Below are 18,100 nucleotides of genomic sequence, written 5' to 3'. Positions count from 1 at the left end.
ATATAAATACAAGAGCCCATATTTAATTAGTCATACTTTTGATCTCTAAATTAATTGTAAATTAATTATAGATCAATACTAATTAAATAATGTGATTTTATATTAATATATTAGGACTTATAATATATTAATAAATCATAACTTATACTATTCTCAAACGATTATCCATAAATTGTTCGGGTGAAGTGCAACCCAAATGGACCATGCCGGGTCGGTTCAAGTACATACCAAATATAGTTATGGACTTAGACACTATATCCAACAATTTGTTGGCCCGTGGCCTCAACCCAACCATCCAGGGTTTGTTGGTGTATTGCCTCAACCCAACCATCCACGTTTTGTTGGCATATTGCCTCAACCCAACCATCCAGAGTTTGTTAGCTTATAGCCTCAACTCAACCATTGCGAGTTTGTTGGTTTATAGCCTCAAATCAACCATCCCGGGTTTGTTAATCTACCGCACAAAGCGGTACCACCTCAACCCAGCCATCCAGGGCTTGTTGGACTCCTGCCTCAACCGATCCACCAATATGTCGAAATATGCAACAGATAAACAATAATCAGCAAATAAAAATAATCATACATATCTACTAATCTAACAGGTCACTACAGCATAGCAAAATCCTGCGTATATATCGGGATACATAACGCAACTTAGTGGGTCGACATTGGTGCCTTCGACCCACGAGTACAGTGAGGAAAACTCACCTCAAAGTCTAGAAGATAGTTGAACTGATCATTGTTCCAAATACCAGCTCTACAGGTCACCTAAACATCAAACATGGACCCAGCCTCAATCTACTATTCAAATTACCCCAAATGACCTAAAGTCAAACTTGGTCAAAGTCAACGGTTAACGATCAAAAGTCAAAGGTCAACATCAGACCGAGTACGGCCTGCGTACTCCAGATCTACGTCCTACATAGAGTATTGATTGGCTTTTACGGGACAACACAGAGCTACGCGTTGCGTACCTATATGTATGCCCTACATATTCATGCTGAAACCAAACTTCCATTAAGTGCTTAATACATAAAGTTAACCATCAAATTCTCATATCTGGCTCCTAATAGCTCCATAATGGATAAAGTTTCCAACTTTATCCATTAGGATAGTCCGAACAACCAAGATCTAGTCTTTAAGTCTCAAAGGGACCAAAATGCATCTTTCTCAACTTAATCCATTAAGTCCAAGTCTCTAACCTTTAGATCTGAATCAATATGATGTTTAGATGGATAAAGTTTCCAACTTTATCCATAACAAGATCACAAACTTTCAAGATCTAAACTTTATGCACTGAAATGACCAAAAATACTAACACAACTTGCATGGCTTAATAAACAAGCACCAAAGCACAAGTTTCCTAGCCTAATAAGTCCCAAGAGTGTTCCTTATAGCTCAAAAGGCGTCGGAGTTGCTCAACTCCCAAACACAAGCTCAAAGGACCAAAAAGTGGCAATTATGACAAATAACTATACCTAAGAAATCAATGCGCAAGATAGAAGCTTTTTACTCACAGTAGTCCAAGAATGATATAACCTTGTTGGATCTATACTTGAACCCTTCTTCAATACACTTTGCCACCACCTTGCTCTTCAAGATTCAACCTTACAATGGAGAAATAAGCTCATAAATGATGTCAAGGCTCAAAGACAAGTAAGAGGAGGCTATGGTTTCTCAAGAAATGGTCTTATGTGATGGAGGATCGTAATGAGAGGGTTTCCCACAAGTTAGAGCCCTTAAATAGGGCTCAAGACTGAAGAATTAGGGTTTTGATCTACCCAGATTACGCCCTGCGTAACTCATTAAAAACGTGTCCAAAATCAGCAAGTTACGCCCTGCGTAACTTTTAGTTACGCCATGTGTAATCCAAAAGTTCCCAATTTCCATTTCAACTTCAAACATCCATAACTTCTTCGTTTCAACTCCGTTTTCGGCGTTCTTTATATGCACATAAAGGTATCGATGAGCCCCACAATCATATCTAGTTATCTTTAGCTTACCACATATCGAAATAAAACCATAACCCATGCAAGAAGCCTGATATATAACTTTTCCCATATTACCCTTTTCTTCGAAACGCAAATTCGAGGGTTTGAAACACTTAACCAAGCATTGCCATCATCCTATAGGGTCTAAGATTTATTCCCTTGAAGTCCAATACATTTACTCAATTCAATTACGGCCCGTTATACTGATAAAAGAAACATCCAAAACTAGGTGTTAGAACTCTCCCCCGCTTAAATTAGATTTCGTCCTTGTAATCAGTCTTGGTTAGAATCTCTAAAACAACGCCAACATATTCCATAAGTTCCCTCTAACCATTTTGAAATTAAGGCATCTTATAAAGAAAACTCGAGAGAATACTCAGAAACCCATATGTTACACGAAAAAAAAAAAAAACAAGTAAAATGTATTCCAGAATCATAGTCCGGAATCATACTCTAGAATTCCGGAGAATGTGGTTACTTTACAAAAACTAAAAAAAAAAACTTTGGGTCAAATTTGTCAAAAAGGTCATTTATAAGGGTTAAATTACTCAAATTCCCCTAAAAAATGCTATGTTATTTATTTATAGCCTATGAATTGTTATTTAATTAAACAAAATAATATTATAAAAATCTAAACAATTTTGTTTGTTAAAAGTATATAATCATAACTCAAAATCCTAATCATATAGTACTACATAAGATTTCTCTGTCCATCTTTTGTTAAAAATCTTATGCATGACATAATAGCTTTGTTAAAAAAAATTATACAGAATAAAAAGCTTACAAAAATTCAAGGGTACGATATATAAAATAACTTCGTTTATTTCAAAGTTAGCTTTTTATGTTAATTATTAATGGTTAATTTTGGTATATGATAATTGTTATTTTATAATTATAATTTTGTGATAACTTTTTCAAAGTAAATGTGTTTAATGTTTATATTGTTTTGTCTTTAAAGTTTTGATTTCGTCCCCTCCCCTAATGGTCGTGTTCCGCCTTTGGCTCTTGGGTGGAAAATCCTCTTACGAGTATCCCTTTGTAATTGGTTGTTTAGTTCTCTACCTCCTAGCTAGGGTCCTTTTTTAATTAAAATGGTTCTTGTTGTTAAAAAAAAACAGACAAAACCAGGAATATAAAGATGATAAAGAGAAATGGGAACAAAAATTAAAGTTCAATGACAGTAATTATTTATGTTTCTAGTAATATTCTATATAAATATATAAAACTAAATTACAAATTTGGATCCCTTTATTTAATCGCTTTTTTGTTTAGGTTTTAAAAAGATTTTCTTTTTTAATTATGCTTTTAAATTTGTTTTAATATATCATTTTTGCCGTTGAAGCAAAATCGCAAATTGATACTTTATGTCCCTACAAAAATGCTAAACTCAAAGATCGATCAAATTATGTAATTTCGTGAAGATATAATATTACTCGAATAGAGCATAGTGAATCTTGTATCCATGTAGTCAACTTATGGCAGCTTGTAGCACTTTTTTCAAAAGATCGATAGCTTCCCATGGTAAAACGTTTCCCTTCGATCCTGTATATTATGGCAGCTATTTTGTCTATATATAGACTTCTTAGAATGTGAATAATCAAAACCTCCATCTATCCTATAGAGAGAATCCTTCAAATGTCAGTGCCTGTAACCTCCGATATTCCTAGGTCAATGGACACTCAACCAACTGCTGCAGATAATGAACGGAGAAAGGCTATGTCCTTAATTATTAACAGATACAAGGATAGGTTGACAACTTTGCCAAAGGAGAAAGGTTGGTTAACAGAAAACCTACGCCTGTATGAGGGTTTTTGGCAAGAGTCGATCCGGGTTATCTCGGTTGTAACTCTAATGGTCTCGCAGGACAGTTTTCAAGCTCAACCAACTGACATCTATGTGGCCACACTGCAAAAAGCTGGGACAACGTGGTTAAAGGCGCTTGCATTCGCTATAGTGAACAGAACCAGGTACAAAAGCAGTTCTCTTTCATCTCACCCTCTACAAACTCTTAACCCACATAAATGCGTTCCTTACATTGAGATGGAAAGTTTACGAACCATTCCCAGTTATGCCGATGGACAATCACCTCGTCTATTTTCTACCCATATACCTTACACTTCATTGCCTCAATCCATTCTTGATAATGAGTGTCGTGTAGTTTACATGTGCAGAAACCCAAAAGATGTTTTTGTTTCTTTGTTTCATTATGCAAACAAGCTGAGAGATAAATCTCTTGGTCAAATGACATTCCAGGAGGCGTTTGAGATGTTTAGTAATGGTTTGATTCCAGGTGGACCTTATTGGGATCATGTGAAAGGGTACTACAAGGCTGCTATGGAGCGCCCATCAAAGATTCTATTTTTAACATACGAGGACATGCAAAAGGATACTGTGAATAATGTAAAGCGTCTGGCAGAGTTCATGGGATATCCTTTTACGGAGGAGGAAGAGATCAAAGGTGTTGTGCAAGAAATTGTCGCACTATGCAGTTTTGAAAATATGAGAGAGGTTAATAAGCATGGGATACTTGCTGAGGGTGTTCGTAATGATGTTTTCTTTAGGGAAGGGAAAACTGGAGATTGGACCAACCATCTTACAAATGAAATGAGCCAAATTTTGGATCAAATCACCAAAGAAAAGTTTGATGGTTTGGATATCTCCTTCTAAGTGGCTACATGAGAAACTCATTTAAGGAATAATGGATAGCTAAAGTTTTCACGTAGTTTTATATATCTTGTACCAATAAAATATCCGAATACTTATTACTTCAAGTGCTAATAAATATTGTTGCTAAAAACATATTCAACTTTCCCTTTTCTTCTTTTAGAGATAGTGCGGCTACAAAGAAACAAGAATACACATCATGTTCTGTCAGCAACTAGTGTTAAACTGATCCAAAAGCCTTAACGTTTGTTTTTGTATTATATACACCATTAGGCATCGTAATTCAAAGTGTCTAGACCAAAAATATAACAAAATATATACCAAAAATATTATAACCTACCTTATAAAATATGAAAGACCTACCTTCTAGTATTTGGCAAATAATAATAATAATAATAATAATAATAATAATAATAATAATAGATAGATAGATAGATAGATAGATATTGAAACCTATTTTATAGTGTTGGACAAAAAAAAAGAGGGAAAAAAGAAGTATAAACTATAGACAATAAAAGACATAATATTTGGTGGTACGAAGGAGTCCCAAGTCGACTCCAAAAAGAATACGGTGAGAGGTTTTCATTAGTGAACCAAGTGGTTTTCTATTCTAGATTCGTTACTGAGTAGAGTCATTGTAACGGTCTAGGCGGATGTACTTTGCAATAACTTAGTAAATTGTAATTTTCAATTTATAATTTTTGGAAAGTGTACAAATCATGGCAGGAAATCCAATATATAAGTCATGAATGGTGTTTTGAAGTTATGATACGGAGTAGGACGATGATGACCTCTTTAAATTATAAATCAACCATGTTAATGATGTGATTTAGTATGTAAATTAGGGTTTATAAGTAGTAGTTGAATGTAATATAATCGCATTAGTTTGTTGGAATTGGATTAGAAGAGGTTAGGGTTGAATTGGACATGTTTTAGAGGCTCAAAAAAAACATTTGTAATTGTATTGTTAAACGCGCCATTCAATCGAGTGGAATCTAAGGCATAATACCATTCGACCCTCATTTGATGATAAATATTTAACCAAACATCACTAGGAGTTAGGACTTAGGACTTGTCCTTTTGGGGATTTTTCTTCCATTTCATACATTGAGTTTTATACACGTCTTGTTTATGTTATGATGTTAACACACACACACACGTCCCACCCTCACGTTCGGCCTATGAGTAGACAAGTACTATGTAGCAATTTTAATTGTTGCCAAATGCCAGCACTAAAACCCAATTAAATTGCAATACATTGTTCTTTGAATCAATTTGGAACCATTTCACCTTACAACAAGCATGCTTCTGACTCCTTTCATCAAAATTCATTGAACTAATATAATATTTAACTATTTTTTACTCATTTTATTTCGAAGCTAAATCACTATCAGCCTTCTGTAATGCTCTTGTTAGATGAGTTATACGATAACGAAGTTTTGCATTTTCTTCACTAGCCTTTTGCGCCTCCTTCAAAGCCTGGATTATAGTTATAAAAAAAATGACAAGATTATATACTCTTTGATTGATAAATACTTATTACTTTTTAGAGAGCTTTTCTATATAAAATACGTGTCAAATAAAACATTGCAGTTTTTTAAGATGAAGGTAGTATAGTACTACAACAGTTCACCTTTTCTTTTTCATCTTCTAACATTCTTTGCAGTTGAGCTACTTTATTTAATAGTTCCTCGTTTCCAGTGTCTGCAACTACCAAATCCCATAAAAAGGAAACAGGTAAAATGTTGGAATCAAATGATATATTATAGTTATTAGTTAATTAGTTATAAAAGTATTTATAAACTATTCTATAACACCAAATCACCAATGTTTTGTTAAAAATCAAAATACTAATTACTTATTTTTGTTATTTTCCAAAACTAAACTAAAACTATTTTCTATTATAAACTTATTTCAAGATTTCATGGTATTTTACTTGAGGGAAAATAACATAAAAATAAAAGCCACTATATTTTCACATTTTTGTGGTTAACTATTGTATTCACTCCATTCCATTTCTTTGTAATTCCATTCCATCATATTAAACAGGCGGGGCTTTATAAACTAACTTGAGTAAGAAACTAAAGAACCAACCTTTTCTTGTAGAAAAAGCAGCTTCAAGTCTTGCCAAACGCTCCTTTAGATTAAACACAAGCTAATTAGATAATTCTATTCAATTATGTTCAAAGGCTAAAATAACACATTAATATGCATGCTTGAAGACAGAGTATGTAATATAATATAATGCATATAGCAGTATTGATCACAGATAGTGCCCTAATACAATAAAAGATGCTTCAATCATGTAAATTCCTTCATTTAGGGCTCCAAGTTTGGTATTTTCGGTTTTATTTAGTGAAAACATTCAAATGTATCAGTATTTTTGCATTTTGAGGTTAATCCAAGTGAAATTATATTCGAGGCTAAACACAAACCCTAAACCCTAATAAGTATGATGTAGCAGGACTCGTTCCTAGGGTGTATATTTACGCATACATACAATCCAAATTCTTATGTAAATGAATACATACTAAGAGCTGATAACAAAATCTGAGACTTTCTTTGAATTTATGCAGAAAAAGATCTTATTAGCTTATAAAGCTACTTATTAAAACGATGTATTAATTGAATAGAAGTGAAGGATTACGGCTAACCTCTGCCTCAGAAGCTCTTTGATAAAAGGGTTTTAGGGCTTCTTGAAGATCATTTGATGCCGCCATCACTCTCTGCCTCACAACCACATCAAAAAGACAAAAACCTTAAGCCACAAGCAGGGTAGAAATTTACCCTTTCTAATTAGTTTCCATTTTAGTCCCTGAGTTATACATCTTTCTACAGGTTTAGTCCTAGTTTTGAGATACTGATATGACTGGTCCTCATGATTTCAAATTCCATAAGCTTTGGTCTCTTAAAGTCTTCATTCTTTACCATTTATATGGCTCCATAACCATTAAATGCATGTAAAAAGATCGACATAACCCTTTTTATCCGCTTACTTATTTTATATTTTCTTAATTTTATATTTATTTTTCTAATTAGTTAAAAAGCCCCTACTTACCCCACACCATCCAACTGGATATGAAATTAAAATACTTGTATGATTTTGTTCGAAATTTCAATTTTGAATCTTTCAAGTACATTTCAAAACGTTTGCTTTCAAATAATTTATCAATATTATTTTGGTGGATGTGATTAGATGTAAAATCTATGGTAAAATTGAATGGATATTTTATGTATCCAATTTGATATATTAGATATCCAATAGTAAATAGTCAATGGATAAAAATGATTCAATTCAACCTCCGATTGGATTAATACAACTCAGTTGGTCATAGTTAATTGTATTAGGACAACTGATAATATATAGGGGAAATGACACATATACCCTACAAAGTTTCTACCGTTGGTCGATTCAGTTCCTAAAGTTAAATTTTGGTTTTATAGGGTATTGTTTCCTTTCAGATGAGTTGGTTTTCCCATCAAGTACGGAAGTGTCGATTGAAGTCGATTTTATGAGTTTTGGTTTAAATGATACCCGAACTTATTGTTTGGCTTTATCGGGGCATAATGTGAGTTTTTTTGTCTAAATGGTCACAGTCGCATGGTGTATCAGCTATTAAAACTTTAAATCAACTAAAACAGCAAGTCGTAACCGACCTTATACCGCCGTAAAGCCAAAAAATAACTTTAGAGACTGAATCAACCAACCTTAAAAAACTTTGTATGACATTTGTGTCATTTTCCCATAATATATATTATCTAAGATTGTGTTAATCGGGGCTTCCCATAATCGATGTTGGGCAGAAATCATAGAATGCAAAAATATCAAAAAATCAAAAAATCAAAAATCAAACATAGTACACAACCAAGCCGGCTGGCAAAGAATTCTCACAACCATGACTTTGCCCCTTAGCATACTTAAGTAGATTGTGAGATTTTTTTTCTTTCTGTTAATTGACTAAATTTTTCATAAAATACAAGATAAGGTAACAACCCTAAAAATTTGAATGATTATTAGTGTATGTAAATTCTAATATAGAAAGGTATTTTGGTCAAAACAGTAAAAAAAAATTATGAAATCTTGAATGCCAAGTTCAATTGATATATATTGTATGTGTTAATATGTTTCTTAGAAGTTGTGCTTATGATCATTAGAAGTGGATTTAAATCGTTGATTGTGTAATTTTGGTTGTAAGGCTAAAAATAGAAGATTTGCTAAGAACGAATAATCCAAGAGGCCTTTTGACTTAGAACGGTGAAGTACATTGCTATCGCAAATATAGGTAATGTACAATGTGAATGTGACACATACAAAAGAATGATGTTGAACTGAGGGTAACGAGTACACTGCGTACATATTGGATGACGCGACGCAACTTAAACAGTATAAGACACATACACGTGGGTTGCGTGACGCATAACCCGACGTGATAAGATCCTTATCAACTTTTTGATTTGGTCATTTGTTCTTCTCATATCATCTTGAGAGGCAGAAAAAGAGGGACGTTTTTTTTTAGGGTTTAGGCCAAAAACTCTGATACAACCATAGGATTTCAAGGATAAGCAAGAATCCGGTCATTTAATTAGATTAAGGAAACTCCTCTCTCCTCTAGTTAAGTTTTAATCAGGCCCGACCCAATAAGGTGGGCAACCTGGGTGACGGCCCCAAGCCTAATTAAGATTTGGGGCCCCAAAATTAATTCTGTTTAATATTGTATATATATACGTTTTGTTAATAATGTACAAAACATGTAGTAGCTAAGTTGGTTAGAGATATTTTATGTAGCCGCCTCTCTTTATCGATAGACGCATGTTCGATTCCAGTTATTAGCTTTTGCTTTCATGTGGCCTTTTTTTTTCTTTTTAATTTTTTTTATTTAAGTAAACGACTATTACTAACCTGTCTTATATTTGAATCATACGCCACTTTATTGAATTTGAATTCAAATTACAAAAATGCTCTTTTATTTTATTTTTTGTTATTCACAAATCATCCAAATTATAAAAAGTCTATTGATTTTTTTTTGTTTTTTGACAAACAATCCAAAGATTCATTTCATTTAAAATTTAGATGTTTTTATTGCCAATTACTATTTGTAATGTTTCCGTTTATATATGAGATTTTCTATCTTGCACCGTCTTTTATCGTATACTAATTAATTATTGTGGATTTGTTAATAAAAATCTTAGTAACATATTGTTTAGACGGGACATCTTTAAGTTTACTTTTTACTTTACAATTTTCACCAACATTAGATTTTTTTTGTTTTTTTTTTCCAAAACCAACTCGGCGGTTTTTCAAAATGGTTCGGTTTTTCAGTCATTCGATTGTTTAATTTTGTTTTGTTATTATTTTTTAACGTACATCCTTTAAACACACTTCAATTTTTTTCAATATATATATATATATATATATATATATATATATATATATATATATATTGGTTAATAATTTTTGAAGGGCCACATTTTTTTATTTTTGCCCTGAGCCTCAAATCAACATGGACCGCCCTGGTTTTAATGTCCACTAATAATGAAGTTTAAAGAATAATAAAACTTGGTTCAAATGACTTGATTCCATGTAATTATAAGTTTCGTTATCATGATTCTAAGTTTCCGGTAAATTTATGGTTGAATCCATGAATTTGAAAATGATGATTCAAACCTAATTTGATGATTTGTTAGATAAGTGAAATTAAGCTCATATCTTAATAGATTAAACACATATGGATCCGGATTAAGCTCTTTATAAAATTAGACAAGTTATTAAGAGCTTAATATGCTATTTAAATAGGTTTTGGCAAAGGAGAATTAGTCGAGCGTGTCAAATGAAGAATAGAAGTCAAAATGGTCGTTGGTTTTTACTAACTAGCAATTACATGTGGTTTTTTCCCAATGGGATACATGGCTTAGTTATGAGTTGTAACTCTATAGTTCAATACAAAATCATTCGATTTCTACAAAACAGCCCTTATTAGTTTTTTTAAAAGTCTCAAGTCTCAACAAACACTAAAATTGCAATAAGCTTATACACACCAATAATGGTTCAACACAACACGGCATCATTTAGTTTTACCAAACAGACCCTTAAGATTATTAGCTATTTTAAGAGTTTCATCAAACCCTAAATTACAATAAACTCAAAAAAAAAAAAAAAAAAAAAAAAAAAAAAAAAAAAACTTGACCCTTAAGATTATTTGCTATTTTAAGAGTTTCATCAAACCCTAAATTACAATAAACTCAAAAATATAAACTTACATTTACGCATGCCTAATTTGGGGATATTGTATTTTTTCACCAAATAAAACGATACACGTTCTTTCAATAATTATGCAACAATCAAATAATGTTTTATTAGCAACAACCAAAATGCATTCAAAATCCCTTATCTCACTCAAAAAGAAAAATCGAAGTTTTCATATGCACCCTTTCATACACATCCTGAGAAAAAAACTATTTTCAAAACTCAAACCTACAAACTTTTGCAACTTTACGAATATACCCTTTAGGTCGATCATTAAGAAGTTGTGAAACATTTTATTAGAAACCAAAACATCACAAAGAAAATTGGAAATACATGGAACATTAAAGAAAAAAACAAGCAAGGTTGATTTACCAAAGGAACTCAAACCTAATTTTAAACAAGATTGTTGTAGATACAAACTCTAAGCAATGAGAAAGGGCAAAACGGTCAACATGAACGCTTCATATGTGAACGTCGCATTCCCCGTGTATGCCGTGTCCTTCTCCTTGAACTTTTCCGTTAGTCCCTGAAATCACCAACAAACACACCATATAAACAACGATTAATTTTTGCAATTTTGGTCCAAAAAGTATTAGTCATTTAATTTTGAACAAAACGTTACAAAACAAAACTCAAATAAGAAACAAAACTGAAATAGAAAAAGAAAGTCGGCCTAAGTTGGATACATACCTTAACAGTCAAGCAACATCTGAAACAATGGGAACATGAAATAAAAAAAACCCATTAGAGACGACTAAACAAAATAAGGAAAATATAAAATTATATAATATAAATAATAACATACTCAATGAAGTTGTCGTATTCAATAGCTTTGTTCTTTCCACCAGTCTTATCAAACTTGGAAACCAGCAAATCCAAAACAACAGGTGAAACTGCAAACCCTAGACTCATGAGTGCCTCTCTCAGTTCATTCTGATCGATCTTCCCACTGCGATCTCTATCAAATTTCTCAAAATTTGCCTGCAAATATATAAATATAAGAAATTCGATAAGTTTATTGACAAAAAATCTTTAAAAAAACGATAATGGAGAAAGAACTGCATTAAGACTCACCCTCCAATTTTGTAAACTGTAGAACACTTGAGTGAATTCCTTCGGTCCTGATAACACCAGACACCATCAAACATAAATCAATACGAGGGTTAAATAATGTAATTTATTTATTTTTATTTTTCATATTAAAACATTGTCTACTGAAATCTAACTACTTATACCCGACCCAGATTAAAACCCGGTCTTCCTTAACCTGAATACCCCAAAAACCAAAATGCAACTCAGATCGGGTATCAGTTATTATTATTTTTAATTATAAATAATACATTGTTGAACAATCATTAATTATAAATAATTAGCATATTTTATATACTAGAATAATCATATTGGTATTTTTCCAAACGATACGAGACATAAATAAAATAGTACCACGATTTTAAATTTTAAAAAAGTGTCTGATGTAGATGGTGACTATTGCAGTGAAGTTGTTTATCTAACACCGGGCCCACGATGCTGACGTGGAGTACTACAGTGGGGCCCGTCATACGCGTTTTCCGTCCCATCAATTTCAAACGACATCTACTAAAATACGCGGCGGACGACACGTTTCACCTCTAATTCAACGGGAGATCGGAAACGAAACGCAACCAAGCAAAACCAGTACGTGTTTGTGTGTGAGAGAGAAAGTGAAATTCTAGAGAGAGAGAGAGGGATTTACCGATCTTTCTAGTGTTGGTGTTGGTGAAGGTATACATAAGAAGATGAACAGTACGAATACTGAAGCTTTGATTGTACGAAGACAAAGCCCTCTGCAATTCCTTATCATCAATTATTCCACTTCCGTCCTGATCGGCGACCTGGAAGCACGCCACCACGTTCGGATCTGTTCCTGGAGGAAACGTCGACGGCAGAAGAGCCGCAAACGGGCTGCCGTATCCACCCTGTGCCTGTGGGTATCCACCGCCGGGTTGAGGAGCACCGTAGGGGGAGGATGAGGGTTTGTTCTCCTTTGGCGGTTTAGTTTCTGGATGTGCGCCGTATGGGGCTGAAGGTGGTGGTGCGCCGTATGGACTGGCTACCGGTGCGTAAGGTGATTGTTGAGGGTGACCATGTGGAGGCTGTGATGCGCCGTAGGGCTGTGCAGGGGCGCCGTAGGGTTGTGCTGGGGACGGGGCGCCGTAAGGTTGTGCTGGGGCACCGTAGGGTTGAGCTGGGGCGCCGTAAGGGGCGGAGGAGTATGGTTGTGATGACGGTGGAGCACCGTATCCCGGTTGATTATGGGGGTATCCAGACATTATTTGTTCTAGAGGAGGGGTTTGAAGTAAGCGATGATATGTGTATTTTGTGAGAACAGGTTATTTGTGAAGTATATATATAAAAAAAAAATTGGGAATATTATTACGAAAATGCCATTTGAATAAAGCTTCACATCCACCACATATTACAACTTAATTTTCAAATGGGAATATGAAATATTGCGATTTGTGTGAGATATATTTATGCAGTGTATACTTTATAATTTATATAAATAACGTAAATAATTTTTTTAAAATTAAGTCTTCTACAACATAAGCTAAATAAATATTTTTCAAAAAATATTGATAAAACTTTGAAATGATACTTTATTTATCAACATTGTGTAATCATTCAGCTATTTTATAAATAAATTGTCCTTGAAAAACTATATTAACTCTTCATGTAAACTGAAAACAATATATTATTATATACATTCTTTGTCTAAGAAAATTCTAAATTTTTATAATATATATATATATATATATATATATATATATATATATATAAAGTTAATATCGTTTCATTAATTTATATTTAAGGAAAAAGTTATTGAGATTTTTGACGATTAAATTATCCAAGATACTGTTTTGAACTTTTCATTATAGAATATTTTTGTATTTATTAACTTTTAGACTTTTGATTTTAGTCTATTATATGAAACTTTTGATTAAAAAAGTTACCAATATTCAATAAATAGTTATTTTCTTTTTCAACGCGGATCTGATCCACTTGCCATATGCCTTTTCGTATTTATCCATTTTTTGTTTATCAACTTGCGTATTTATAATATAAAGAAAAAGGATTTATAATAATTAAATTTTTTTGATTTAATTATTTTAATTTTAAAGTACCCTAAATCATATTTTATTTCTTAAACGATCATGCATCCATCATTAGTCCTTCTTCTCGTCCCATGGATCAATTAATTAAGAATGTGTCAAGAAGCTTCAACTACGTTAGACAAGAACGTGTTAAAGGTTAAGATATTATTGAATTGAATGACTTGATGATTGTAAGACGGTGTTTGGCTTAGCTTTTGTGGGGCAAAAGTTCTTTTTGTAAAATGATTTTTTACAAAAGTTATTTTTTAAAATGTGTTTGGATTAGCTTTTGAAGAGAAAAAATTAAAAGTTAAAGTGTTTTGTTTAACTTTTACATGTAAATGACAAAATATGACATGTTTACATATTTACATTGATTTACTACTTTACATATATTATTTTATACTTCGATTTTTTTTAAACACATATTATAATTTTTTAAACATTTTATTAGAAAATATAAAATATAAATTTCTTTTAAAATATTTCTAATTTTTTGGATTAGACCATGACAATATTAAAATTACTACGTTCATATAAATTGTAAATAATTCATAAGATGACTTTTTGTATTAGACCATGACAATATTAAAATTACGTTCATACAAATATAAAATATAAATTACGTTCATACAAATTAAAATATTTCTAATTTTTTGGATTAGACCATGACAATATTAAAATTACGTTCATACAAATTGTAAATAATTCATAAAAATTATCATAGATAATATTACATTCATTTTCGCAATGTGATTATATCTTGTGCAATAATATCCCGTATCGTTGCCATATATAAATCATCATCGCTCGTGCGACGTGTACTTGGACCTTCTTCGTAAACATCACTACCGGTATCACCTCGTACGGGATTGTAAGATTCTTGTTGTGCCCTATTAAACGCTTCATCAAACCTACAAACCTTTCTAATGTAGTTATGGATCACCATCGATGCTATCACAATTCTCACTTGGTTCTTATACTTGTACGGGTTTATGGCCTTTTTTTTGTTCAATCAAGCACGAATCAACAAACACCATGAAGCTACGATTATCCCACCCAAATTTTGGTTTTTTCATTTTTAAAGATGTTTCACAATCAACAATTATAGTGTTGTTTTCATCCATTATCTGTGAATTACATATAGTATCAACATTTAAGCAACAAACCAATTTCATTAACCTTCCTAAATGATTTCATTAATTTATCAAAATTCTAATCAAAACAGAAAAAATAGAATATCACAGCATATCAATTTCACAAATCAGTTATCTGTTAACACAAATATCATCCCTGAACAAAAAATTTCATCAGCATCATATTTCATCAATTTCACTAATTGTTAATTCATATTTCATCAAGTTCACAGAATAATCACTATTTCACAGCATATCAATTTCACAAATCAGTTATCTGTTAACACAAATATCATCCCTGGACAAAAAATTTCATCAGCTTCATATTTCATCAATTTCACTAATTGTTAATTCATATTTCATCAAGTTCACAGAATAATCACTATTTCACAGAATATCAATTTCAGTAATCGGGAGGAACAAATCACAGAATAATCACTATTTCAGATGCTAGAGAGAAGAACTGTTCAAGGAAAATTCGAAATCGGGAGGAACACATTTCATAGCACATCAATTTCACAGCATATCAATTACACAGCATATCAATTTCAGAAATCGGGAGAAACACATTTCTTTGCTACTGAAAATCGGAAATAGACAGGAAGATATTGTAAAATCGGAGATCGGAAATCGACTGGAAAAGAAAACAAACCTGGTCGGAGATGGAGAAAGGCCGGTGTTTCAGGTCGTTGCAGGTCGCCGGTGTCGCCGGTGTTGTAGGTTGATGTTGCAGGTCAGATGCGAGAGAGAAGAGTGGGTGAGCGGAGAGAACGCGAAGTAATGAGGGAATCGTATCTGTGAATGAAGAATTAATTAGGGTAGATGGGGGGTATATTGGTAATTTAATATTTTTAGTTGGTGAAAAGTTGGGAAAAGTCACGTAATCGTGAATTTTCAAAAAGACTCAAATTACTCTATTGGAAAAGTCATTTAGAAAAGTCCTTTTCATTTTACCAAACATCTTTTTGACTTTTTCTAAAAGATAAAGTCAAAAGTCATTTTAAAAGTTAAGTCAAACACCCTCTAAGAAGTTATTTTCAACCCTATATGTGTATCAGTATTTGGAATCTTATCTATATTTAATATTTGAGTTGAACGTATTTTATCAAACATAATTCTAATATATATTTTTAGTTATATGAGCTTTTGAATCGAAATAACTTCATTGAGCAAGGTTCTAACTAATAGTTAGAGCTATCTGATCTATCCAATTGAACTACTACCCTTCAAATTTACTTGTGGTGGATATCCATTCCGAGCAATTCAAGCTCCCTCTAACATATACATCAACTATCTCATTAAATTCAAGCTACATGCAGCAACTGTGTGCTGAGAGTTGAGATTTCTTAGGTTCATTTTGCGGCCCCTGTTACCAATGTTTTAAATTCATATTTTTGTGTTGACCCGGTATAGTGTTGGTAATTTTGGTGTCACTTGACACTTTGTGTAATTAGAACTGACATGTGAGCTAAGGGGCTTATTATTTGTATTCTATATTATATGTTTGGTGAATGCAGAGTGCATCCATGTATAAGATCGAATTATAAGCCGATACGATAGAATGGTGGGGGTCAAGGGGTCGCGTCCCCTTGTAGGGTTCTAGGGGCAGCGCCCCTAGCGAGGTCCAAGCAGTAGAGCCACTAGCAATGGTCCCGCTAATTCTATTGGGTAATTATGGTAAATTTGACAAATCTTGTCAATTTTGGAAACCATTGATTAAGCAATTAATTTCAATATTTCCTTAACTAATTTAGAAGATTAAACTCTAATATCTCATGCATATATATGGCTCCTCTTTTGAGTCGTATAAAGAACCCTTTTCTCCGCTCTTCTTCTTTAAAAACGAATATAGAACTCTCTGACGATTTGGTTTGTGTTTCTGTGCCTAGATACACAAGTTTCCTTTTTGATTATCCTAGATTGGATTTCCTATAACCCAGGCATAGGGTGGAAATATCAGTTCTGAAACTGAACTTACACAATTCTTAAGGAATTCGGTTTTCCACCATCACCCTATTATTCTAACCAACAAGTAGCGAACAAGACAAGATTCAATATGTTAACCGTCGAATCAACCCTTAACACAGATATTGATGTCCACAATATAACATCAATCCAAATACATCAAAAAAAACATAAACTACAATATAAAAAAATTTATAGTTCAAACATCAAACAATAATTACACATACACCACAAACTTTTCAAACTTTAATATGTTATGGTTTAAACAAAATCATTATGGGTATAAACCCACCTTTAAGAAAAGCCAGTCCCATAAAAACATTTATGATTTAAACATTGGGTGTTACCGTTAAGCTTCATACAAATCATAGCAAGCAAATAAGAATTACATCGATACAATTAATAAGGAATTTGACAAGTTCCACTCTATTCTTTATCTTTTAACTTCTAACTTCCATCCATCATCTTTCTTCTTGAATATAACCCGAGATACATGGCATTAAAAAGAGATACATAAGACAATAATGTCTCGTATGTTACGTGGGTTTGAGACCCAAAACATTTCAAGCATTTACATGAAAAATCATTTCATTCATAACATAACATAGTTTTAGACCATAACACTTTTTCTAGCCTTTTCAAGGAAAACTCTTTTTATACGTATCATAAATATCATTTCATTTCAATACATATTTCCACATTCCATTCACTTTTATCATTATGGGTTAATTCTGGTATTAAATTATTTCCATTTTTATAGTTAGGGTCTACGTCCAATAAAGGAACCACTACCAAGTCTAGACCAAGTTGGAAGGAACAAATCAATCTACTAAGGCATCATATCTATTAGGACATATATCTCATGAAGGGGGGGGGCATCGCCCAGATAGATTCCTCTAGATCCCGTTATGGGGGCATCATGACCCGAGTAATATATTCCTGACATTACATTCCAATTCTTGTCATAAC

At 32.7% G+C, this 18,100-nt stretch overlaps 2 protein-coding genes and 1 pseudogene across 3 annotated transcripts; 1 reads left to right on the top strand and 2 right to left on the bottom strand.

The window, feature by feature from the left end:
• Nucleotides 1-3,553: 3,553 nt before the first annotated feature.
• On the top strand, nt 3,554-4,761 carry LOC145116110 (flavonol sulfotransferase-like pseudogene; annotated as a pseudogene).
• A 1,101-nt stretch (nt 4,762-5,862) lies between these two features.
• LOC145113578 (threonine-tRNA ligase 2) lies at nt 5,863-7,432 on the bottom strand. 2 transcript variants are annotated; one of them, XM_079049650.1, is made up of 4 exons: nt 7,310-7,432; nt 6,750-6,792; nt 6,289-6,365; nt 5,863-6,134 (listed from the first exon to the last, which is right to left on the bottom strand). In XM_079049650.1, exons 1-4 carry the CDS (start codon nt 7,373-7,375, stop codon nt 6,024-6,026), a joined length of 297 nt encoding a protein of 98 aa, XP_078905776.1. In that variant the 5' UTR covers nt 7,376-7,432; the 3' UTR covers nt 5,863-6,023. The 2 variants fall into 2 exon arrangements, with proteins under 2 accessions (XP_078905776.1, XP_078905777.1); XM_079049651.1 differs by having other exon boundaries at nt 6,289-6,359.
• A 3,740-nt stretch (nt 7,433-11,172) lies between these two features.
• LOC145111906 (calcium-binding protein CBP-like) lies at nt 11,173-13,273 on the bottom strand. The gene is made up of 5 exons (XM_079048141.1): nt 12,632-13,273; nt 11,974-12,020; nt 11,705-11,880; nt 11,590-11,608; nt 11,173-11,425 (listed from the first exon to the last, which is right to left on the bottom strand). The coding sequence occupies exons 1-5, from the start codon at nt 13,206-13,208 to the stop codon at nt 11,321-11,323; spliced, it is 924 nt and encodes a 307-aa protein (XP_078904267.1). The 5' UTR covers nt 13,209-13,273; the 3' UTR covers nt 11,173-11,320.
• Between the last annotated feature and the right edge of the window lie 4,827 nt (nt 13,274-18,100).

Source organism: Lactuca virosa, chromosome 5 (assembly GCF_052849685.1).
Source record: "Lactuca virosa cultivar CGN04683 chromosome 5, Lactuca_virosa_CGN04683_v6, whole genome shotgun sequence".
Classification (NCBI taxonomy): domain Eukaryota; kingdom Viridiplantae; phylum Streptophyta; class Magnoliopsida; order Asterales; family Asteraceae; genus Lactuca; species Lactuca virosa.
The sequence above is the reverse complement of the archived record's forward strand: the minus strand, read 5'-3'. Positions and strand labels throughout refer to the sequence as shown.

Excerpts from the sequence above, each read along its gene's own strand:
- LOC145111906 (XM_079048141.1), bottom strand. The coding sequence starts at position 13,208 with ATGTCTGGATACCCCCATAATCAACCGGGATACGGTGCTCCACCGTCA. Across the intron at positions 12,021-12,631 it reads CACCAACACTAGAAAGATCG|GACCGAAGGAATTCACTCAA; the intron begins GTAAATCCCTCT and ends TGGTGTTATCAG. Across the intron at positions 11,881-11,973 it reads ACAGTTTACAAAATTGGAGG|GCAAATTTTGAGAAATTTGA; the intron begins GTGAGTCTTAAT and ends ATATATTTGCAG.
- LOC145113578 (XM_079049650.1), bottom strand. The coding sequence starts at position 7,375 with ATGGCGGCATCAAATGATCTTCAAGAAGCCCTAAAACCCTTTTATCAA. Across the intron at positions 6,366-6,749 it reads TGCTTTTTCTACAAGAAAAG|TTGCAGACACTGGAAACGAG; the intron begins GTTGGTTCTTTA and ends GGGATTTGGTAG. Across the intron at positions 6,135-6,288 it reads TAGAAGATGAAAAAGAAAAG|GCTTTGAAGGAGGCGCAAAA; the intron begins GTGAACTGTTGT and ends ACTATAATCCAG.